The 26,226-nt window shown below is 42.1% G+C and overlaps 1 protein-coding gene across 1 annotated transcript in view; it reads right to left on the reverse strand.

Moving 5' to 3' along the window:
* SLC36A4 (solute carrier family 36 member 4) overlaps positions 1-16,224 on the reverse strand; it is a 203,815-nt gene extending 187,591 nt beyond the window's left edge. Inside the window, 7 exon segments of the mRNA XM_048295281.1 lie at positions 1,975-2,059; positions 3,244-3,339; positions 5,495-5,583; positions 6,587-6,677; positions 7,400-7,523; positions 16,117-16,200; positions 16,203-16,224. Coding sequence (XP_048151238.1) covers positions 1,975-2,059; positions 3,244-3,339; positions 5,495-5,583; positions 6,587-6,677; positions 7,400-7,523; positions 16,117-16,200; positions 16,203-16,224 — 591 coding nt within the window.
* Positions 16,225-26,226: the final 10,002 nt, after the last annotated feature.

The following is a 26,226-nucleotide window of genomic DNA, read 5'->3' on the forward strand; positions in this document are numbered from 1 at the left end:
TTAAATACAATATAAATACTCATCTATGATGGAATGAAAAAAACCCAAACTATCTTCTATGTGCTTACTGCCCAAAGGGACACTCTTCTTCCTAATTAAATTAAGGTAAGCTACGCCAAGGCATCTGTTGCCTACCTTATGAGTAGAATAAGAATGGATGATTAATGCTTAGCAACCTACCGTACCTTATTCCTCACTTCACTAATTACAGGAACATACATAGAATCGGAGAACCACAGAAATTTTGTGCTGGAAAAGATCCCCAAGATCACCGAGTCCAACCTTTTGACTGATCATCACCTTGTCAACTAGACCACGGCACTGAGTGCCACATCCAGTCGTTTCTGGTGATTCCACCACCTCCCTGTGTAGTCTGTTCCAGTGCTTAACAACACTTTCCATTAAGAAATTCTTCCTGATGTCCAACCTCAAGCATTCCCTGGCACAGCTTCAGGCTATGTCCTTTCATCCTGCCACTTGTTGTCTGGGAGAAGATGCCAAGCCCCACCTGGCTACACTGTTCTTTCAGGTAGTTCTACCGAGTAGTAAGGGCAGTCCCGAGCCTCCTTTTCTCCAAGTTTAACACTCCCAGCTCCCTCAGTCACTCCTCATATGACTTACTCTCTAGACTCCTTCCCAGCCCCGCTGCCTTTCTCTGGGCTCACTCTGGCACCTCAATGTCTTTCTTGAAGTGAGGGGCCCAGAACTGGACACAGAACTCGAGGTGCTGCCTCACCAGTGCTTGTACAGACACAGGCCCAGACTCAGACTCATTATCTTTATGACAACTGACTAATCATAGTCTCCAGAGCAGAAAACACAACACAGCACTCTGGTAGAGTCCTAGAATCATAAAAAGCCCATGGAAGAGCAAGCACCACATGCTCAACATGCCTGTGTTTGAGCATCCATCCTGTGCCAGCTGACCCTCCATGGACCACATGCTCAGACACACAAACTGCTGACTGCAACTTCCCAGTGTGCCCAGAGGAGGGAACAACACCCACCAGGGACCCCATCAACAGAATCCCCCTATGAGAAAGAGCTTAGATGGACTGGAGAACAAGAGACAAAGCAGGTGAATGAAAGCAGGAGCAGCTGTCACAAAAGTGACAGGCATGGTTTTGTTTGCTTTTGTCAGTGATGGATGGCTGTAGGGAAGAAAAGGGGTAGCTGGGTTTTATTGAAAGGTTTGGGGATTGCAATGCGATGTGTAAAGGCATTTGTGGTTGTGGTGATCCATTTGCAATGTTTAGTTGACTTACGCAATTCAGGGATAAAACTTGAAAGAAAGAGATGTGACCAAATGCAAAGAGTTCACAGAAGAGCAAAAACAATTTTAAAATTATATCATGTCTCCCCTCTATTAGATAGAGGGGAGACAGGATAAAAATATTCAAAAATATAAAAGGCGTCCACAAATAGAAAAGAATAAATTACTTCTAGCTAGAACAAGAAATAAAGAACTTACAATATCAGTAAGAAATTTGAAGCTTCTACAAAGAAGCAGCTGTCTAACAGATAAAGAAAGCACTGGAACTGACTACTGAGGAAGCTGTGGAAATTTCAATGTCAGGCATTTTTTGCAAAAAAATCAGGATTCATTTAGATACAGTGGATCCTGTGAATAGAAGGGACTAAACAAGTACCAAAAAAGAAATTCCAGTTACTTGCAAAGGATAATATGTCCAGGATGTTGGGGGGAAAAAAAAGGAAGTCAGCAGAAAGCCTAGAGAAAAAAAAAAAAAATTCTGGAGCAACTGGCTCCTAGACGAGTTTATGCCTTATTTTCCATCATTTCCACAACTAATTTTTAAATTCAACAAACAAGTCAGAAGGAAATATACACTTTCACAAGATCTGAATTTAATTCACCTTGCCCATTGCCCCTTTTTACCAAAAGCTTTATAGGAAATAAAGTGAGGAAAAATGAATCTAAACCCGTAACTGCTTCCATATGGCAGCATTACTCACTTGTTTCACATTTTCTGCCAAGAACACAACATAAACGGCACAAAATCCCAGCTGTGTTATCACTAGGAAAAAGTCCACAATACACCTGAGGAAGAAAAAACAAACATACATTATACTTAAAATCCAAACTATTAACCCATTGCTACCTAATACACAGCTCCTGCTCCTTTTCAGAGTAGTCAAAATGCTAGATTCAAATGGCACATTAATCTCACAAGCCGTGCACTGCATGTTCCTCCTATGTCAAACCTGGGTGGTGTTTACAGAAAGAACACTGTGGCTCAGACTGTGCTTGAAAAAAGTGATACACAGAGGTGGCCTGAGGACAGACTGTAATGAAACTCTGCTAGAGACAAGCACAGAGCAGAGATCTGCCCCAGAGAACAGATTTGCTGCAGCACAGAGTCTCTGGAGACCCAATTGCCACTTGAGGCTTGTCACTCCTTGGTGCAATAGAAAATTGTCATTATCTATCCAAACAAACCGATTTTCCCTCTAATTGAGCTCTACTCCATTCCTACAAAGTTATCACAAAAGATCTTAAAACACTAGCTCACTAGCAAGATGCTGCATCCTTGAAAATAATAGGAATATAAAAAATTCTTTCACGAGTGAGGTAAAAACCATTTTAAACTAATGCTGAACAACATGCCTGTTTCAGATTTGGAATTTCACTACTCTGCAGTCAGTACCATAAACTCTACAAACAGCAACAATTGGCAAAGAAAAAATAATGTATTTTACGTAAAGAGGGATAAAATATTTAACAGACACAAGTCATTTATATCTTCATGTCATTATTGCAAAAATAGTAAGTATTTCTCCATTATTTGTATGTTATATCTAAACAGGAATCAAAGAATTGTTTTGCTTCCTTTCAGAGCACATATATTAAAGTAATTAACATTTGCAGTGTCAACCTGCAATGCAGAGAAATGCTGGGAAAAGAGAATGAAAACTTAAACTACTTCACTACATTAGACAATAGAGAATGCACTTCTGGTTACAACACACCTCTTCCTATATCACTAAACAAAATTCTTTTTCTTCAGAGCTCCTGTAGAACTGAAAATTGAAATGCCTAATAGAGTCACACATCCTCCCATCTCACAACTACTAGCTGGCACCAGGAAATAACAAATAACACTGCATAAAAGCATTTTTAAGGAAGGTAACATCTTAGTAAAATGGAAATCTCCTAATCATTCCAAGTGCAGCCATTAACTTAAAAAAATTAATTTACTCAATTAAATTCTAATTCAAACATACCGGCCCCAAGAAGCTCGTTTCTGAAGCGCAGTCAGGGGCCCCACTTCCATTGCACAGCTAACTGTATCACTATATCCCAGTGAGGACTTCTTCATCCTGAGATCAAAAAGTAAAGGAAGAACAGAGTTATCAGAAACTAGGAGGACCTAGAACCCTACTATGAAAATGCTGTTGGTCTTCCATGATGATAACAAGTTGTCACCTCTGGCAACACTGTGCTGCTGCTGAACTTCAGAGATATGGTTGGGGCTTCTATACTCCAGGAAGGGCTACTTAGCACTCTACAAGCATGTGAAACACAGTGTTGCTTCCCCCCCAGTTCAACAGTATTAAATGAGTTTCTTACAAAACAAGGGGTTTTTTTGATAATTACTCCAAAATCATATTCTTATGAGTTTAAGAAATTAACCTCAAATCTAAAAGCCACAAAGAACTTAAACAAAATTCAACAACTCTTGCTGCACAAGCAGTTAACCACAATTGATTCAATGATCTTATTTCACTCATCAACTTTAAAGACCATTCAAAACTACAGAGGAAAAATTCAAGAATGACAGGGTCTGTTCAAAGTACAGTATCATATTAATTTGGTAAAATAGATTTTCCAGCTACAGGGACATGAATAGTTTCGTGATTCTACTCAGTTCAAAAGTTCATTGCACTTTGAAACATGAGATCCTCCCACTGCTTCTCTTTAACACCTGACAGTACAATAAAAATGTTTAACGAAAGTCACTATTAATCAAAATACTCTATCAGTCAAATCTGAGTTACTGCTTCCCCCAGTATTGCACGTCTCACTTGGAGGAATATTCAGTTTATCTGCTCACTAGGATCACTTTAACACATTCCTTCACCACTACAATTTCAAGGAATCAGGTTGCCACAATTCAGAGACAGAGCTCGCATATAATCACGAAAGACATTGACAGCATTTCTTACTTCTTTTATTCCTATAAAGTACTTATTAAAGGGGTATTTATAAATTCTACATTTTTCAAAGCTATGAATAAAGCTATGAATAAAAAGAAGGACTAACTGACTGAAAACAAGCACCTAAACTGTAGTGAGTTAAAACCTGATTATTAGCCAGCAGGGAAGAGGGTACTGGGCAACACAAGTTAAACCAACCTCATTTTGTATAAGAGCAGAGAACAAATATGTTTTTTCACTGTGTTGCTGTTGGGGTTTTAGGAGCTCTCCTGGCTTTTAGGGGTTTTTTTCTGTTAAAGGAATTTTGCCCATACATGTTGCTACGGGAACAAATGGCTGGGTACTTAAGAAAAACAGAAGAGCTGACTGCTCCTTTTCTTTCACCTGGGTGTGTGGGCAGTCGGTCTCCGAGTTCGCAGCTGGACAGAGAGGGAGGCTGCTTTCTTCGGCTGCTTTTCCTTCTGCTGGAGAAGCCCCGGGATCCCAAAGCCCACCTTCCCTGCCCCACTGGGAGCCGGGCTGTGGCTGCCCTGCCCCCGCCGCTGCTTCGAGCCTTCATTGCGTTGTAGCCCTGCTCACCTTGCCTGCCCAGACCTCCGGGGGGTTCCCCGTTTGGATACACCTCGTCTGCCATCCGGGATCTGTGCTCGTCCCTGCCCTTCCAGCTTGCTGTTCCCGAGGGTCTGGCAGACACCGGGATCAGCTGCCCAGGGGTTTGTGAAGCCTTTGTCCCATCCCTTCCCGGGATCCCAGGGCACCGGTGCCACGTGCTCCCCGAGCTCGCTCCAGAGCGCCCCCTGCAGCCGCGGGGGAACCATCGCACCTGCCCTGCTCACCGGGAGCCGCCAGCGCCCCTGCCGGCTGCGAGCGGAACTGCACCCGAGGGGAAAGGGCCTGACAGCCGAGAAGGCTGGCACTGGGTTTGTGTTTGCTGTTACTGCCATGGTTATTGCTGTTTGTTTGACTGGTTATATATATAATAGTAAAGAACTGTTATTCCTATTCCCCACATCTTTGCCTAAAAAAGCCCTTGATTTCAAAATTATAATAACTCGGAGGGAAGGGGTTGCATCTGCCATTCCAAGGGAGGCTTCTGCCTTCCTTAGCAGACACCTGTCTTTTCAAACCCAGACAGTTGCACAAAGCATGGCTATCATTACTAGGTGCACGCTAAGAATTTGAGTAGAAGATTCTAAACTGACAGAAGAAACTGCTGCAGCATCAGAATACTTTGTAGACTGAAAATCACAGACAGAAAAGAGAAATGAAAAAAAATAATACTCAAACTCAGCAACTGAATGAGTAGTTCCACATTTACCTCTGACATAGACAGTGGCTGCAACGTACCAAGATGTGCATACAGTGAACAGATATAACTCCTATGAACACAAGGCTGATTGGTCCAACCTGGTACGGAAAAAAAAAAGGGACAACACAGGAGATACAGAAAATTCAATGAAAATATGCTGGGGAAAAATTTTTACACGAAAAAAGCTTCACATTGTAGCAAATAAAGTAATAACTAAAAACTTTTCCCCCTCAGTGGGGTGTTGCTGCTGATGTTTCATGGCATCCTTTAGTTTCAGTTCACAACTTAAGAGAAGGCTGTTCAGGGGTGATCAAGCCACAAGTACCAAATGGGTACTTCACTCCTCTAACTGCTTCAGCGGCCAAAGAAGTTTGTCAAGAGAGAAGACTGCACAGACTACACAATTCAGTGGTTTGAACTACTTTGAAGTGGAAATGACAGTAAAAGTTACAAGTTATAGATAATTACCAAATTGTATCACTTGTTTCAGAGCCGGAGTTTGACCTGAAGTTTTCACAGAAGGAACTTGCCTTACACACATGTAACTTTCACTCTCAAACTAACAACCTGTGCTATGGGGTTACAGGATTATTTAGTCATAAGATGAAATTTCATTTGATTAAATTTACCCTGCCCTAGGAAATGCATTGTTTGTTACCAATTGTTTGTTACCATAAACAACCTGAGCTATACCCTGTTTCTGCAGAAACACTTGATTGATTTAACAAGCTGATGCTTCATCCTAAAACATACAATCTGCCTCTAGAGAAGTCTGGACAAAGATAAGACAACCCCATAGAAACAATTCCCATGAGACATCATAGGAGTCTGAGTAAATTAAAATCTTTCTATCTTTCTCACAAAGTTTTTGTTTGGACCAGAAAAACACTTTGGCTAAGCAAAAATGCAATTCATGCAAGAGTAATTTTCTTTAAAACAACAAAAATCTTAATCTTCAGTACTGGTTTCAACAAATTAAAGAGAAGAAACAACTCTACTAAGATGGGAGTGACAAACAATAAGTATTGAGATTTTAGTTTTTCAGGACCTTATCTGTAAATCTTTCTAGACGATTTTTCTAGTCTATGAAAAAAGAATTACCACAATGCCAGCATTTTTTATCGCAAGCGGAAGACCAAGAAGCCCAGTTCCGATGTTTCCCTTGAGGAGGTGAGTCAGTGTTTGTATAAACCTGAGGATAAAATGTCACATTAGAAGTACACATAGATGGGGCAGATGGCAAAAACAAAACCACACCCTCTGTCTATAATAAAGTAATAAATTTCAAGTTTCAACTTACAGTGGTCCAGCTAGTTTAAAGAAAGTGCAGCACATGCAAATAGTGTTTTTATTCATCTGTACATGTGAGCACCCCCAAATAGAACACACATGTCTGATCTTCAGGTCTTTATTCCAGCTTATGAAATATTAATTTCTCAGAAATTTCATAGTTCTCCTGCCTCAGAGTCAAAATTACCAAGTTTTATCAATGTCATTTTAAAACCAGTAACATTCGAAACAATCATCAGCTGCAAATCACAATGCTGTCAGCCAAAGCTTTATCCAAAGAAAGAAAACCCAAAACATTTACAAGCTTTTATAATGAAACTTTCGAAACAGGTTATCTCCATAGTCTTCTCAAAATCTTCTTTAAACAGCACTTGGATGTTGAGTATCCCAATTCCTTTACAAATGGGAACCTTGGAATATTTTATAGCCAGTATATTGTTTGCATCAAAAGAACAGAGAACCTACTCAAAATGAGCTGCTTTTTGGGAGAACTATGCAAAGTCCTAATTTATAACCACAAAACTCTTCTGCAGGTGCAAGAAAACCCCTTCAGAGTTCAGTAAACTGCTCACAAGAAACAAGTCAGAGGCAAGAAATTTGAATAAGCAGATACTTAACACATACGTAATGCTTTCTTCATTCTCAAGCTGGTAATGCGTCTTAACCGGCAGGAAAGTATTTTCATGCTCTTCATCTGAGATGCCATCTGAGTCTTCTTCATCAATTAAAGGCTTCATTACTTCCATGCATGTACAACAGAGTTAACACTACATTAGCATTAGAAACAAGCTTTTACAGTTCAGAAGCAAAACATGATTCAAACTTCCCAGGCCATGAGGTTTAAACATGTTCCTAACTATAAAGATGATTTAAGCAGATACATAGAGCACAAGCTTGCACAGGATATCCTCTCTCTTTAAAGTGGAACATCATCTCATTATTATTATGGCCAAACACGACAGTTTTTCATTAAGAAAAACAACTTTCTATCATGAAAATGTCGCTGGTTTAAATCATTTTGCAAGCTAATGCAACATTAAGCAAAGCAGAAAAGTCATTCATCATTACAAAAGGATGAGATTCATCTTAACCACTGGTAGCTACTGCAGAATTAAACACTCAGTCTGCACTCAGCAGTGGTGAGCAAGGGCACATCCCCATCCTAAAACAGATCGGTAAGACAGATCTCACAGAAAATATGTCCACTCATTGAAGAAAGAACCAAAACACAGGAATCAGGCTGCATGCTTTGAAAGCTGCAATTTCATGAACCTTTTTAAACTGGCATAAAACTCCAGCTAAATAACAGCACCAAGTAACAGCAAGCAGTCAGTAGTGAACAAAATTGCCTTTCAGGCAAAACTAACAGCTTATGCCACTTTAATGTTGAGGAAATTATAACCATTTTAAATTACTACAGTTAAGCAAAGCAAATCCTGCCAAGAGCAAAAAGATTATTTACCCTACACTTGCCTACCACAGTATCCATTCATAAAATATGTTGAATAAGTCCCAATTTCCGTAACTTTCTCCAAAAAAAAAAGAGAAATCCCTATGATGTTAACATTTTGTATTAAAAAAAACCCATACAAACAAAAAAACCACACCACATTTACATTTACATTACAAAGCAGCCATTTCGTGTCAAGGTTTTGGTAGTGATGGGGCTACAGGAGCAGCTTCTGTGACAAGCTGCTGGAAGCTTCCGCCATGTCAACAGAGCCAATGTCAGCTGGTTTCATGATGATTTGCTGGACAAGTCCAAGCCCACCAGTGATGGTGGCAGCACCTCTGCAATAACATAGTTAAGAAGGGAAAACAAACCTGCAGAGCAGCTACAGCTGGAAAGTGGACTGAGAATATGTGACAGGAACAGCCCTGCAGACCCAAGGTCAGTGCAGAAGGAGGGGCAGGAGGTGCTCCAGGCGCCGGAGCAGAGATTCCTCTGCAGCCCCTGGTGCAGCCCCTCATGAGGCAGCTGTGCCCCTGCAGCCCATGGAGATGCAGGATGGAGCAGAGATGCAGCTGCAGCCCCTGGAGGGACCCACAGTGGAGCAGGGGGATGCCCAAAGGAGGCTGTAACCTCGGGGGAAGCCTACGATGGAGCAGACTCCTGGCAGAGGACCTGTGGCCCCACGGAGAGAAAAGCCTAAGCTTGGAGCAGGTTTGCTGGCAGGTTTGTGACCCAGTAGGGGACACATACAGTTTCTGGAAGACTGTCTCACATGGGAAGGACCCACACTGGAACATGGGAAGAGTGTGAGGAGTCCTCCCCCCGAAGAGAAAGAAGGAGAAGAAACAACATGTGATGAACTAACCGCAGCCCCCATTCCCCATCTCCCTGCACCAGTGGAGGGGAGGAAGTACAGAAATTATGGGTGAAGTTGATCACCTGGAAAGAAGGGAGAGATGATTTTTTAGATTTATTCTTATTTCTCATTACCCTGCTCTGATTTGACTGGTAAGAAATTCAATTAATTTACCTGTTGCAGTGGGGATCCTGCAACACGCATATATCAAACCAGGAGTCCCGTGGAAAGGAAATATATAATGGACAGACAGATTCTTGCTAGATGTTTCAGAGATGTTTATTTCTCCAGCCGCATGGCCAGAGCTCTGCCCAGGAACTGTTCCAGTCACGGGACCAAGGGTCCTTCTGCCCGCGCAGGGAACACAAACCAACCAATGGGAACGAGGCTGAGCAGGGACAGGGAAGCCCCGTGTCTGTGCCCTCAGGGCCCCTCTCCCAGGGCTACATGGCAGGGGAGGAGACCCCAACATTTACCCAAGTCAAGTCTGTTTTGCCCATGACTGTAAGTGGCGAGTGATCTCTCCCTGTCCTTATCTCAACCCACAAGCATTTTGTTATATTTTCTCCAGTAGCTTTTGTGGACACCCAGAATCCAGCCAGGGTCAACCCACCACAGCCATTAAACAAATCATTAAGGTTTTTATGAAACCTTGGAGATGTCTAACCCACCAGCAGGGCACTGAAGCCAATGCTAAACAACAGAAACTTCTAAAGAAAACTGTAGAACATGTGTAAAAATCCTACAAAGCAGAAGGCAGCTTATCCAAGTCATTAAAATTAAATCATATGGCTCAAACTCTCCTGAAAACACGAAGAAGTCATCAAAGTTTCATGTCGGAAAAGCTGAAAGCCAGCAATGAAAGCACTTGACAGAAGCAAAGATGCCCAGTCGAGCAAAAACCAGAGGTCAGAGGCTCAACCAGCAAGTACACTGTAAAGAAAATTCATACTCAGTGATAGTCTAATTACACAAGTCAGGATGGACTCCATCACATTTCTCTACCTGGAATACAGTCTGTGAATTGATCAAAAGAAGGAGCAGCAAAGTTCCTTCCCTCTGCTCCCACAGCACTGTGCTGACTAGTTCTTGAGGATGCCACAACCATCCTCCCCCTCAGCTCTGAGTCCCTGCAGGGCTCATTTGATGCTCACAAAGACCTGCATACTCTAGTTCTGGAACCAACATCTATCTCCTCAGGGATCAGAGGGAGTAGGAAGTTTCACCTAGTGAGCAGTTGATTAGGCTGATTTTCATTCTTTAACGTACTGATTCTAAAGTCACAATCTGAAGGAACAAGCCAAACTACAAGCATGCAAGTCTGTGATCACATAAGTTTCAACAACATATTAAAAAAAAAAAAAAAAAATTCCAGATTTGTCTCCATCACATTTTGTAGGATGCTCTTCATAATGCTAAACAATAATGACAACACGCAGCAAGTAAGGTTCTTATTTAGCAGTAGCAAGGGACGAGCATGACCCTTAGGACCAACAGCTTTGGTGGATATCACCTACTTCCCAGTCAAGGGAGAAAAGTAAAATTTTCTTCTTCCATTGCAACCTGAAACATTTGACATATACACACATTTACACTGTTTACCATGCAGCCAGATGACACACAGAAGACTCTGAACATTTTAGACATCCCATTTTACTTTCTCTCCCAACTTCCTGACCCAACTTCTGATCCAAAGGTAGTCCTTTAAGAATAGATTTAGACATACTCAAGCATGCCCCTCATCTTTTAAGTAATAAAAATTTTCCTAACACAAGCTATTTTTCTTCTGAAAAGTCATCTTCCCATTCTTAAAGCCATATAGTCATCTAAAGGTTATTGTTATCACTGCCCCACTGTCCCATTCACCCACTTTCTCAGAAATTGCTTAAATTAGACCCAAGAATATCCATTTCCAATATGCACACTAAGGCTGGGAGTTCACTGTTCCTATTCTAATGTAAGAATGCATTTGAGAATAAATTCCATTAGAAGTTATAAAACACAGGTAACAGCAATGAGCACCAGCTCATGTTGCCATAACTATACAGGTTCCTCTGAAATATTGCATTACATAAAACATTCCAACAATGCTATCTGGTCTCTATTCCAGCCATAAAAATGCTATTGAATTGTCTCTTTTCCTCATCCTTCCTCCTTCATCCCATGACTGGTTAACTGTTTTGGCCTAAATATGTGAGCCCACTAACAGTAATGGTACTGAGACATTAACAGGAGGTTTGGATCATAAGACTTTCTAAGCATGGGTTTTCATTTGATAATACATCCCTATTGTTGGAATAATGTGGCTGAGTCCAACTGCACAGTCCCTACCTGCATTGACATCCGTGTTTGTGTAACATCCAAATTTAATGGGTCCAAACTTGTAGTCTAGAGCAAAGGAAAAAAGCTTGAGCTTTGCATACTTGGACCTAGCTTGAAATTAATTATTCTGGAACGTCCGCAGTCACCACCAGAAAACTAGCACCAAATACCCATATTTCCTTTGATTCCTTCCTACAAAGGTCCAGTATGTGCAATTTAAATACAATCTCAAACTGCAGCACAAGAAAAGCATACGCATGTCATACCTGAATCAGAGACTGATTCAGAGTCTGGCTGCTCTCACAAAGCACATGGTGCAGAGCACACCTCAGCCAACATTAGATCCGTGCTCCACCAAACTGTCCTGGCTGCATCCAAACACACTATGAATAATCCATCCCAGTGCTCAGACACAGAGCTCACTGAAAATTTTGCATTATCATTATTCAGCACAACTAAAAATAAGGAAACTCATTTCTGCACACCCTTTTGTTTTCACTTAGACAAAGCACCAGTCAATTTTCAGCCCTGTCCTTCCACCACCCAATATGAATTTCTTTCCTCCTTGTTCCACCACAAAAATCTTTTCAGATCAAATGCTGTTTTCTAATTGTCTTTAACAGTTAATTAAACTGATATTGTTTCTGCTTTCTTCTGTGAACATCCACGAAAGCAGGGTGCCGAAAAGCTCTGCGAGTACTGCTACTATCAACCAAGGCAACACAAAGTGCATTTCAACTTCTCCCAGCATTATCACTCCAATGTTGAAACTAATTCCTTAAGCCACTGGAGAGATAAATCACTGATTCATTACAGCTACACATCACACTATAATCATGCATAAATGTCAACACTGTATCCTCAAAGACCCGAATTTTAATCACTAATCAGCCCCCAGTTACACAGTGAGATTAAATCCATAGTGCTAAAATTGTTATGACTAGTATTTCCAGTTTTGTATCTTCACATGTACTTTTCTATCCCCTAGAATTTGCCAGCATCTTGCCAACACTTATGGACATACTGCCAAAGAAACTTTTGAACTTTTAATAAATTTACTTAATTCTAAAGCTTTTAGAGCATGCTGAAGAAATCCGCTGGTTCAAAAGTTCTGCAAAGAAATTAATTTCCACTGAGAACTTTAGTTAATTTTTCTATATTGCTCAAGCAATTAACACTTCCAAATTTAACTGAACCACTCATCACCACCAGGGATAAAACTGATCTCCATCATTTTCATTTTATGGAAGAAATAGTGACAAAAGAATGAAGCAGTTTGCCAGGTGGGCATAGCAACTTAAAGGAGATATTAAAAATAAAAGCCAAATACAATCTTCTATTGCTCCTTTGGAGAAGGTCATGCCCCTGACAAATGTCTAAAACCCCTTTTCTAAATCCATTTTAACAATACAATCCGGTTTTTGTTCGCTTGGGGGTTTTTTCCCTTCAGGTTTTTGAAGTCAGTGTCAGCAAACAGAATGAACTGGATTTGACATGCAAGCATATGAAGATTTGGGGGACAGGATACAGCACACCATTGTTTGCATCAGCTGGTTTTACTCATTTATGGGAGAAGGAACACACAGGTCTTGTCGGAGCAACACATCACACGTACATGAAGTGCTCAGCAAAAAGCAATAGGCAAAGGAGGCCTTGTACATACTTCACTGCTCAGTCAGCTTCTAGACAAGAACACGCCCACAGGGCCAGAAACACTGCCCAAGATTCACAGTTCAGTAAAATGTGTTTATTAGTGTGACCCAGCGCCTCTGTAATTGGGATAAAGATTCAATTTAGCAAGCAGCTGTTTTGACTGCTGCATAAAAGAGAAAATCAGCACCACATTATCTTTACATTAGCCTAAAATGCGGCTTTATGCTAATATTTTCCCACAGGCTATAGAAAGTCATATTCGTGATCCAGAGGGCATATCCAGAGCTTCTGCCACCAACCAGGGCTGGCTGCTCTTATGGGACAAAGTTAGTGACTAAGTCTATGAACAGCAGACACATTCAAGGAGTCTACTGCAGTGTTAACACAGAAGCAACACTTTTATCTGGCAGCAACCACATCTGTGACAACAGGAGAGGCTTGGTGTTCCCAGCAACTGCATTCAGTTCACAGATGATCAGTGTATTGCCTCTGTGCTGTGGAGAAGCTTTTCAATCCAGCATTCAGAACCAGGGCTCTCAAGATAAATGTAATTACAAAGAAAACATTGTCACTAATTATTTTCAAAGTAATGCTCAGTTACTCCCTCAACCACAGAAGGAAGTACCTGTTTAGGTATTTAGGTTCTTTAGCCTACAAATAACCTTGCCAGCACTTCTCCAGAAGACAGCTAACTGTACAGTAGTGCTTTGTCCACAAAGCGCACATGACTGCCACGTTACTCAGTCACATGCTTCCACCACCTCCAAAGACATTACAGAGAAAGACAAAGTGACTATGAATGGTACTGCTAGAGGCATGCTGGTCCAGATGGATAAACCTTTGTAGATTTTCCTAGCTCAAGGGGGAAATAACAGATAACCCCATTAAATCATACACAAGCCAGCTCCCTTTTTATTTTCCACTACAGCTACTCCTATTGAATATAAGAGATACAAAAACAAGCAAACAAACCCCTCAAAATAAAAAAATTGAAAAGGAAAATCAAATCTGGTTTAAAAATTCCTATTAAATGCTAATAATTACATTTTCCAAAATACTAAAAGTGAGAATTAGCTTGTGTTTGTTTGTCAAGAACTCCAAGCTATGCTCCGTGCAGTTATTTCAATCCCGTTTTTATTTCTCTCTGGAAAATAAATCTCAGGTCATTTATTTCTCTCCATTACAGACTGTAACTTAATAAAGTAGATTTATTCAGCTTTGCGGTAGAATTTATTAATCTTGAGAACAGTTATTTCTAGTCAAATGTTGAAAGTCAATAATGCCCCTCAATAAGCAGGAGGAACTGTTTGCTTTTGCGTTGTAACTGTTGGATCCAGAAGGCTCATAAAATGGGACACTTGAGTTATTAAACCAAAGTGCACACAGGTCTGCATAGCTATTGCACACTTTTAGAGGAGCAATTTTACCCCAACCCACAATGGATCATTTATATGGACAGACACTAGTCTTAAATAATCCACTATCCTGCCTAGACCAAGCCACACATTTCTACAATTAACATGCTCTCAAGTGACAACACATTGGCAAGAGTTCAATTTTATTAAGTATTCAATAGCACTGAACCATGCAAAAGACTTCGGAATTATTATCAGGCGCGAAACTGCATTTTTAAACAGTTAATCCCATAGAAAATCCCATTTCTATAGGTTCTGGCAGGAAAACTGTCAGATCTGTGAACTTCAGGGGGAAAAAAAAAGTGCTAAAATTTCTTTCAGCCTCCTTTCCTCCAAAGTGACAATCTCTCAATGCAAGATGGATCAGCCTTGGGGACAATAAAATTTGAAGCATGTCTTTCCAAGTCCTATCATTACCACTGGACAGGACAAAATCTGCAGATTATAGTGGAACTGTAATCCTCAGATTTCCACCAAGGGGAACAAGTATGACTGGAGGACTGGAGCATCTCTCTTACGAAGGAAGGCTGAGGGAGCTGGGCCTGTTCAGCCTCAACACCAGACAGCTGAGAAGGGACCTCATTAACATGTCTAAATATTTAAAGAAGGGTGCCAAGAAGATGGAGCCAGGCTCTTCTCAGTGGTGCCAACCACTAGGACACGAGGCAACAGGAAGAAACTGATGCACTGAAGTTCCACGTGTACACGAGGAAGAGCCTCTTTACGGTGTGGGTGACCGAGCACTGGAACAGATTGCCCAGAGAAGTTGTGGAGTCTCTCTTACTGGTGATACTCAAGAGCCATCTGGACACAATCCTGTGCCATGTGCTCTAGGATGACCCTGCTTGAGCAGGGAGGTTGGACCCGATGAACCCACTGTGGTCCCTCCCAACCTGGCCCATCCTGTGATTCTGTGAACACAGCTTTGAGATGAGATTTTCCATGTGCCCAGCCCAGCCCCAACTGTACTGTATAACTAAACCAGCTACGTGCTAACTCGTCCACCCATGGGCAGAAAAACTAAGAGATTAATACCTGTGTGCCCTCCACCACTTAAAGATGGAAACACTAATATACAGTAAATGCAATAACTACAATACAGCTAATATGTAAGCACACATACGCCCTGGAAAACCCCAACCCAGTCTTCCACGGCAGATAAAACCGTCACCTAACGATGCAAAGAGAATGTATTTCCATAAACTTCTATGGAGGCCGTGACTTCACCAAGAAACCGAGCGCCAGCCAGGTACGACTGCCGCCCCCGGGGAGCGGCCCCTGCCGCCCTGCAGAGCCCCCGGCTGCGCTGCCCTCACCCCGCCCGGCCCCGGTGCCGCCGATCCGGCACCAGGAGCTCAGCCCTCGCCGCCGCCTCCGCGGCCCCGGCGCGGCGGAGACACCGCAGCACAGCGCCCACCCCCGCCGCAGGTGGGATGGTTCATCCCACCCGCCTCGGTGCGCTGAGCGCCGCAGCGCATCCCCGGTGGGCCGAACCATCTCTCCTGAAGCAGAGGGGGGATGGGGGCTGGCCGGCCGGTCCCGGCGCTCACGACCCCTCCTCTCCGCCCCGCGGCCAGCCGCCATCCCGCCGCCCCTCGGGCGCTCCCGCCGCCGCCGGGCTGCACGGCTCGGGTAGCCTCACCCAGCTCCTCCCTGCCCGCGCTGGCCATCGCCCCGCCGGGCTCCTCCTGCCCTTCCGTCGATGTGGAACCGGCCGGCGCGGCGCATGCGCCCGGCGGGAGCGAACCATAGAGGGCGGGGGGCAGGCGGGCCCTGCGCGGGCTGAGGGGGGCGGTGCCGGTTCTCGGTGCGTGTCCTCCGCCTTCTCCAGCGCCTTGCCCCGGCAGCGGCCTCGCGGCAGCGCCTGCTCGTAGAATCGTAGGGTATCTCAACTTGGAAGGGACCCATAAGGATCTTCAATGCCCTGGTCCATGTAGGAACGCCTGAAACTAAACCCTGTGACTAAGAGCACTGCCCAGACACTCCTTGAACCATGACATCATTATCACCCTTAGTGATGCTCCTTGGCTTTGCTGCGACCCCAGCTGTGGCCGCCCCATAAACCGGTGCCAGCATCCGCTGCCTTCGGCAGGGCAGGGGAGCCCGGCTTTGGATGGGGCACTGCAAGCTTTGAGCCATAATTAATCAGCAAAGACTGCAAACAAGGCTGGGTGCGAAGAGCTCAGCAGAACTTGACAGCTGGAACGCTTTGAGACTCAACTTCCACTAGCTTCACGCCCACACCTTAACCTATCCTTCATGCTAGTTGCTCCCAGAATAACCTATCAATAGTTCTTCATCATAACTTTTAAGATTCTACCTATAGCTGTGGCTGATTTGATTTAAGGAATAAAGTTTCCAGCTGCTAGTTTCCTAAAACAGATTTTGGTTTTTTTTAATTTTAATGGAGAATGTATGATAAAGTAATTTGATTTTTTTTTCTACACAAGAGAAATGCAATCTTCTGAAGTTTCTCAGAAACTTCAGTCATCTTCAGACATATATCATTATTTAGTTTATCTATGATGAAGAATTTCCAGTGGGGAAAGCCTTCATTTTCAATTGTCAAATTTATGTGTATTCTGGATACTCCTCCAAACTTTCATTTAAAAAATGAGCCATGTGAGTGAGCTATTATCATCAAATTTATTTTAGAAAAGGGTTCTCAGTAGGCAATCCGTGACTGCAGGTTATTGACTTAAGCAACTGACTCACTAATTACAATATTTGTGTCAAGCATTTATGCAATATTCTACTTTGTTTCTAATAATGCCAAACTTTGTTCAAGAAAATATGTAACTTACATATCTTCAAAAGGTGTATTGAGTTAAGAGTGTTGATTCCTTCTACCTTACCATTGCATCTTAGGACTTGACTCACAGTCAATATTGCGTAGACATTGAAGAGACATTAAGGACATGATACATCTTTATTTCACATCCCAATCAAAGGAAAACTCTTTGTTTCTACTACTTGCCTCTACTTGCATAAAATTCTTTCTTCTGGGAGCAGGTTTGTTATGTGTTTAGAGGGATTTTTCTAGTACGCTCCAAAAATTATATCTAGCATGTGACTAACCAGCAGTGACCGATGAATATTCAAAATGGGAGATACTATAATGTGATCGAAATTAATGATTTTGTAATCTGCATTTTGTTTCTCTTTGGTAAGAATAGAAGGATTTGCTTTAATGCACACCTGGGTAAATTCTAGACATCCATCCATCAAAGCTAAATTACTTCATGATGTGACTATTGCAGACACCAAACACTTGTTTACCGTAGGCTTCATGTTCTGAATAGTATATACAGCTTCCCTCTTAGAAATCATGGATTCAACTCATGTTGTTTCTGTTGGTTCAGAACAAGACTAGATGGAGTACAATACCCAGCTTCTTCCATTTTTAATTTTCTTTATTAAAAGCTAACCCTGAAATCTTTAAGGGCTGTTTTCAGTAATATTTTTATTTTTTTGTCTGCTTAAATCCCCCTTGTTAGAATAGGTTCTCTGCTAGGTCTAGCTAAACACAAGGTATACTCTGGCTAAATCTCCACACTTTCTTAGGGAAAAAAATGGAAGCACCAATTAAATATACAGAAACAGTGTTTCAATATATAGTCCCTCCACACAGATGCCAGCTTTGGGGCTGCTCAAGTCTTGAGGGACTTCCATTTCTTCATGGAATCTTCTTTTTGTCACACTTTAAATTTGGCTTCCAGACCATCCATTGGCAGTGAGTCCCATAATTTTATTATGTGTTGTACAAAAAAATGTGCCTTTTGAGCGTGCTATCTGATATTCGTCTGATAACCTCTAGTTTTGCAATATAAAAATAATAATTGCATTTACCTTCTCTAAGTCATTCTTGACAGATCACTGCCATACTCTCTCTCCTGTCTCTTTGCCAGGCTGAAGAATCCTAATCTATTTAGTCTCCCCTCACAGAGATGCCAGTCCATCTTTTCATAATTTCTGTTCCCTTTTTCAATGAGTTCTAGATCTCCCATATTCAACTGCATTTGAAGACACCAGAACTGCAGCCATACAAAGCCACTAAAACCCTTCTGCCTACATCTGGGTGGTTTTCACTCCTGCTTTTTGTAATATGTAATAATTTGTATTTTAACTTTTACTCAGGTACTACTTTGCAAGGTGATTACTTTGCATGATGTTTCAATGAGCCATTGGTAGGCCTCGATTATGTTGCCATCCATCTGTCTGTAGACTATAATTCCATCTGATTGGCAAATGATTGGCATTCCTCTGAGATTTATATCACTGGTTTATATCTAAGAGCACATTTCGAAATCACCTTGAATATGAATATGGCATCTACATTTCATGAGATCCTGGATAGCAAATTGCTCATCTGTGTATCAAAAAGCAGTACCTCCTGTTAATTCATCACTGAACATCATGGGAGCAAACTGAAAGAGGGGATATTTATGCTAGATACACAGAAGAAATTCTTTAGTGTGAGGGTGATGAGGCACTGGAACAGACTGCCCAGAAAAACCATGGATGCCCCATCTCTGGAAGTGTTCGAGGAGAGGTGGGATGGGGTTTTGAGCAATCTGGTCCAATGGATGACTTGCCTGCACATGGCAGGGAGGTTCATAGAATCATAGAGTATTCTGCATTGGAAGGAACCCACCAGGATCACTGAGTCCAACTGCTGGCCCTGCACAGGACATCCCCAAGAGTCACGCCCTGTGCCTGAGAGCATTGTCCAAATGCTCCTTGAGCTCTGTCAGGCTGGTGCTGTGACCACTGCCCCGGGGAGCCTGTTCCAGTGCCCAGCCACCCTCTGGGTGAAAAACCTTTTCCTGATATCCAGCCTAAACTTCCCCTGACTCAGCTTCATGCCAGGTTGGAACTTGGAGGTCCCTTTGAGGTCCCTTCCAACCCAAACCATTCCATTATTCTATGATTCTATGATTATACAGTCTGAAAACATATATATATCTCTACCTCTTTTCATTTCCTTGGTTACAAGTGTGAGCTTTCTTTCACAGCAGTTCCTTATGATCAGTATGCTGGTCTGTAATAGCCCATTTCCAAAGGTTCTTATTTTCCTTCTTTTTTTGGTATAAATTTCAAGCACTGAACATCCTAAACTGTGGTTAAAAAGTCAGCGTCTTAATGCAGCTTTAAAAAAATGCAGTTAATAGACCAGGAGACTTCTAAGCTTTTAGAAGGACTTAGTTTGTATTGAATGGGAAACTGTTTTGTAATATCTTGATATGAAGCTTCATGCCATGCCTGCCTTTCTTTGCCATGAATAGATTTTGGAAGGAGGTCCAGGTGTTGATTTCCATTGTGATTCCTAGAATCACAGAATGGTTGAGGTTGGAAGGGACCTTTGAAAATTATCTGGTCCAGCTGCCCTGGCCAAGCATGGCCATGTGGATCTATCCAGGCAGCTTTAAAATACTTTCACAAAGGGAGAGTCCACAGTGGCTCTGGAGAGCCTATGCCAGTGCTTGATCACCCTCACATGAGAAAAGTGTTTTCTGATATTCAGAAGGAACTTCCTGTGTTTCAGTTTTTGCCCATTGCCTCTGGTCCTGGAACTGAATGCCACTTAAAAGAGCCTGGCTCTATCCTCTTTGCACCTTCCCTTCAGTTATTTGTAGACACTGATGGGATCCCTCTGAGCTTTCTCTTCTCCCAGTTGAACAGTCCCAGCTCTTTCAGTCTTTCCTCATGGAAGAGATGCGCCACTCCCTTCATCCTTGTGGCCCTTGGTTGGACTCCCTCCAGTCTGTTTACATCTGTCTTGTACTGAGGAGCCCAGCACTGAACACAGCACTGCAGGTGTGGCCACACTGGTGCTGAGCAGAGGGGAAAGACTGGTCACCTCCCTTGACATGGTGGGAGTACTTTGTCCAGTACAGCCTGGGATGCCACTGGCCACCTTTGCATCAAGAGCTCCCTGCTGGCTCCCATTCAGGTTGGTGATCACCAGGGCCCCCGCTCCTGTCTTGCCAAGCTGCTTTCCAACTGGGTTGCCTGGAGCTGTTCATGAGGGGTGTGGCTGAAGATGGCAGGCTTGTTGTCAATGTCAGCAGTTAAGAGCACAGATCATAAAAGGCCCATTGTGTTCAACAAATACGCTTCAGACTCCAAAACCGCTGCTCATAAATTTGATTGCTACAGCTGTGATGAACACAGAAATGTTAGATGGCCCTCACTGCAATCCATAAAACATACTTGTTTGGTAACAAAATGTTAAAAGCTTGGGGTGTGTTGACTCTCCCTAAGCTTTGATGAAGAATAAATATGACTACAGAAGATACTGCAGCTGTCAAAAGTGCTCGTGGTGGTTCATACTTCAGATAGAAGTTATCAGCACATTTAAAATACCAGAAACATTTGAGAAAGCCGCCAGGATTTTTCCCAGCATGAATCATTATCATGTCAGTAAAGTAAAATATTTTATCTGTCACTTAATGAAAATAAAAGATCTTTATTTGCATATAGATCTGTATGTGCTGGGACTTATCAGTCAAGCATTGCCAACATCAAGGTTTGCTTTTGTTGTTTAATTTGGTGGGTTGCCAGTGTCAACTTCCTTTCAGTACAGTTCAAAGTCAAAGTACAGCATCCCTTCAATAAGTAGGTCACTTGGGAAAATATCACAAATGTTCAGATACTTGTGAATCTTTCCCAGCTCTTATTTATCTTTAAATAAAACACAGATGTACTGCATGATAAACATAACAAAATGCGCTAAAGCAGATCATATGATAATTTTGGGCAGTGCCTCAGATTCACACCACTTTTCCATACTATCCAGCTAACCTCACGAGTCCTACAATCTGAAAAATAGTGCTTGAATTCTGTGGGTGTCCTAGAAATACAACACTCCATATACTCAGAGTATCTGCATAGAACTACCTTGATGCTTGTGAAATTAGGTAGATGTCCATAGTTCTGCACATGACCAGAGACACTGTCAAATATTGACATCTGTCTCCAACTTACGGTCACTTGCGTCTTGTCCTGGAGTATTCAGCAATGAAAGGATCAGAGAGGTCTTAGTCATGGCCCTGTCCTGGACCTCTAACCACTAAGACTGTGTCCCAGGACTATCAGGGAACAGTCCTCTTCAGGTCAGATCCCAAAAAACACTGTGGACAAGAATGTACAAAGTCTGTCTTCCTCCATTTTCACAGTCCCCCCCCCCAGTATTCCAGCAGGCTTTACACCTTCAAACAGTTCAGGTGTCCTCATGTGATGTTCCCAGGGCATTTAGTAGACCCACAAGAACTGAAAACAGATGACAGGAGAGGGGAGAAGAATTGTGGTGGTGTAAGACAAATCACTCCTGTTTTAAAAGAGAATTCTACCATTCATAGATTTTCACAGCTGAATATAATCCAACAGCCCAGGTCTCTTGGCACCCATGGCTGTAATACCACAAAAAGATATGGCCCACGAGCAGAGCTCTAAGGTATCTGTCAGCCACCCTCCCATTCCTATGATTCACATCAGCTTTGGGAACTAGTACAACCCATGGCACAAAGCATTACTCCCAAGTCTTCTCTAATTTATGAAAAAACTCTGGAGAGCTACAGCTCAGAGAAACTGAAAATCCACATTGCAGCATGCACTGCAGGGACGTTTCTCATGTGTCTTGGGAGGATCTTCCCTCCATCAGCTGCAAGGCTTTTACAGCCCTTGTATTCCTGTGAAATGGTGTTCAAAGAGGAGTGTGAAGAGAAGGATGATCATTTGCCTGCTTGAGCTTCCTGAGGTAAAAGTAGTTGTAGGACACTGTAAAACCATAGCAGTTAGTGATTAAAAGATGATGCTGAAAATACTCTTTAAAGCTGCAGAAAATATTAATTATATGAGTTAAAAAATAGCTGCATAGATAATTTCCGTTTACTTCAGAGAATGAATCCAATCCAATCCAAAAAAAAGCCTCCTGGAAAGAGTTAGAATGGACAAGATGTTAGGAAATCTACGATCATTCAGACAATTGAGCACTGGAGTCAGGACATCCGTAGGACTTTCCTAGGATCAGTTTCTTACTCTGAAATTTGCAACTGCTGTATACATACAAGTACCTACAGTGGTAATGATTTATTCAGTGAACATGGTAAGCTGACTCTTTTTCATCTGCTCTTAGCTTTATTTAACATCTGTGAAAAAGAAAAAGTGTACCATTTGGCATTTATCTTCGAGACTCAGGTCAGCCACTCATATTCAGGAAGCATTTAGAAGCTATCCTTTCATCCACAGGAGCCACCCTATTGAACAGTTTAAAAATCAATCACACTCACCGTCTTTATAGCCAGACCAAATGTGAGTAGTTCAGAAAATAGTTGATGACCTGTTTCTGTCTGCATAACGTATTCAATGCACAAGCAAGCAATAGTCTGTCTGAAGAGCTGCACTTTGGCTGTTGTGCTTGGGAATAGCCTCCATTTCCACCCTCTGCATGCAGCCTCCTGCCCTGCCCTCCTGGATCTGCACAAGCATGGATTCACGTTCTGCCCCTCTTCTGAGCTGCTCTGCTTCACTCATCGGAGGTAGTGCTCAGCCCGCTGTGGTGGGTTGACCTTTGCTGTCCACCAGATGCCCGCCAAAGCTACTTTATCACTCCCCTTCTCACCTGGACAGGGGAGAGAATTATGAAAGGTCTGTGAGTTCAGATAAGGACGGGAAGAGATCACTTAGCTTTTACCATCACATGTAAAACAGACTCAACTTGGGGAAATTAATTTAATTTATTGCCAATGAAACAGAGAAGGATAATGAGAAATAAGAAAAAAAAATCTAAAAACACCTTTCTCCCACCCTTCCTTTCTTCCTGGACTGAACTCCCAGAATGTGGGTAAAGGAGAGGAGTAAAACATTCACTTACTTTCCATGTCATAGACAGCCCATTTGATTCATGGAGTGTCAGTGTCACAAATTATCAGCCACTGTTTCACGTTTCTGTTTAAACACAATGAAATGGTGTTTTCCATTCACAGAGAAGTTCTGCTACACTGTAATTAGAAGCCAATCTTACTACAACCTGACAAAAAACATTTTTCTCCTTAAATATCTAACTCTTTGTTGACTGCAATGTTTGCTTTTGAATTGTCAGTTGCGTAAAACTCCATCCCAAACCCCATAAATAAAGCATTTACCAGAACAAAAGGATGCACTGACAACAATGTCTTCTTCTGGAGTACTGACTTTGAATGGTATTTATCAACACAGTGAACACCTCCTCTTCTTATACAGAAGTTCATTATGTTCTTTCTTTCACAAATAATGAGCATATCCATCTTTTACAAGTGCTGCACGTTTAGACTGAGGTAAATAATAGTTCATATCAATTTAATGTTGAGTATTATACTTAGCTGTGGACTTCTAACAATAGAATGGGCACTGGTACCTGTTTACAGTTACAGTTCTGTATGTAACATAAAAAGAAATGATACCATTAACTTGATCCCTTTTTGTCTTTTTGCCAACCCTTTTCATTATTTCTTCCTCCTCCTTTCTCAGCTGAAAAGTCTGAGATAAGCACGATGTCAGCAGAAAAATAGAAAAGCATTTAACAGTTAAATAAAGGTGAGACTATAAAGAGGGACTGAGATGACAAAGAGCATCTTTGTGGAAGCCATGGCTGCTTCTAGTAAGATGTCTGCTTTTGGTAAGGTCTCTGCCTCTGTTGGTTTGCATCAAAGGATTACGTACAGTCTGGAAATAATGCATATATATATATTTGTATATGTATGTACGTATATATATGTGTGTATATATGTGTATACATATATATTTGGAAACCCACCAATTTACATCACCAAATTATACTCTAAATAGGAAAATTTTGGTGGAGACTGCTATTGATTAGCAAGGGGCAATCATGACTTCAAAACCTGGAAGGTGATATCCTAGTGCACATGTGCCAGTCCTGGTTTGTGGGTAGGCTACCTATCCCAAAAAATAGGCATATAGACTGACTATACCAGTAAGCTTACTAGATGGTGAGTAAAATCACTGTTCTGTGATAACCTATATTAAATTCTAATGAAAAACCCGGCACAATTCAGAGCTAAGCTTGCATTTTCCGAGGCACAGCTGGCACATGTACCATTCCCAACAAGGCTGGATATGGCAATCTCATTTTGGAGGGTGGTAAACTTTAAGTATATGGGATCCTACCTCATGCTCAGAAAAAAAAGGATCATCATGCCCTCTTTTGGTTACAAGTACAGAATTTGTTCTCTGTTATGGATGCATTGAACAGGGGGTCAACAAGCACATGGTTCCTGAAGGAGGGAGCCAAGAAGTTGCAGAACCTCCTTTGTCTGTAGCTGGAACAGGAGCAGAGCATGGGCAAGGTGGAGAGAGAAAGCAGATGTTTGCTGTGCAAGGTGCTTCTTTCCTGTGTAAAGCAATGTTGTGAATCAACCATGTCTGGTGTAGCCAATGGACACAGAAATGAATGGCAGAATCTTCTGAGTCCTGTTCTCAATGCCACTCCCAGTAAAAATGCCTGCAATGTCCTTTTTCAGTCACAGCTTGCTCCATAGCACCAGAGCCAGTGATAACCACTAATGAAGATGAGACATAGCTATTTTTTCCTTGACTTGTTCAGACAAATTAAGACAGTATGAAAACAGAAATAGTAACTGCTGACATTTACCAGCTGGTTCTGGTGGCACAGCAGTGGGAGGCTTGAAGGAAAGTATGGATGGGATTTCTACTCAGTTCACTCAGTCTGAGTCAACTTCCCCTCTGTACCGTACAGCACTATAATTAGTAGCAGTTCAATTGCATTTCACAAATTAAAGTGTTGTGTAAATTATTCCCCTATTCAGCACAACACTTCTGCTCTTAAGGGATAATCCAGGCCAAGGAAGCATCCTGAGACTCCAGGGAGAAAGACTATACCTTCTTGGAGAGCAGAGGGGAGAGAAGCAAATGACCAATGTCTATTTATATGTCTGTGTTCTAGGTATGTGTGTACTAGCTTGAAAACAAACCAGTGGAAGATCACAAGTCAGAATTATAATTTAATAAGAAAATTAAAATAAATACAATAGTACAAGAACACTGAGAGAGTCAGGATACAACCTGACACCTTGTTAGTCAGGGTGATGGTAGCAGTCCAGATGAAGTGGTCCTATTGAAGCAGCAATCCTGTAGAAGGGTCTGGTCTTCACCTGAAGGTCCAGTGGTAGCTCTTATCCTCTGGGAATCCAATAGGTAAGGACTGCTTATGCTGTTCCAAACCCCGGATTATATCCAGGTGGGCATGCTTGGCTCCTCCCTCCGGGCTGAACATCTCACAATGGGCTGATGTAATTCTAAGAGTCATGCCGTGGGTCCTTGATGGCCCATCAAACAGAGATAGCCCCTCCTCGGAGGGAGCTATCAGGGATGAGTCATGGTAGGAGATAAGGAACACTGCCCCACCTGCTTTAACAGCTTGTGAAGATGATAATAGAATATATGCTTTTGGTTACATTTTACCTTGTAACCTAGGACAATGTGGTAGTTTGTCCCGTTTTTAGCCAGAGGTAGGATTGGAACTAGATGATCTTTAAGGTCTCTTTCAGCCCAAACCACTCTATGATTCTAATATTTTCCTAATGAAAGGCTGTTAATGTAGGAAAGAAGAGGCAGCAGTAGAGGAGATCAAATATTGCTGGGATAGGAAATTATCCTGAACAAATCCTCCCTTCACTGTATAATAAAGCTGTTTTAAGAACCTGGGGGGAGAGAGGAAAGGAATGCCTAG

This window comes from Corvus hawaiiensis, chromosome 2 (genome assembly GCF_020740725.1).
Source record: "Corvus hawaiiensis isolate bCorHaw1 chromosome 2, bCorHaw1.pri.cur, whole genome shotgun sequence".
NCBI lineage: Eukaryota > Metazoa > Chordata > Aves > Passeriformes > Corvidae > Corvus > Corvus hawaiiensis.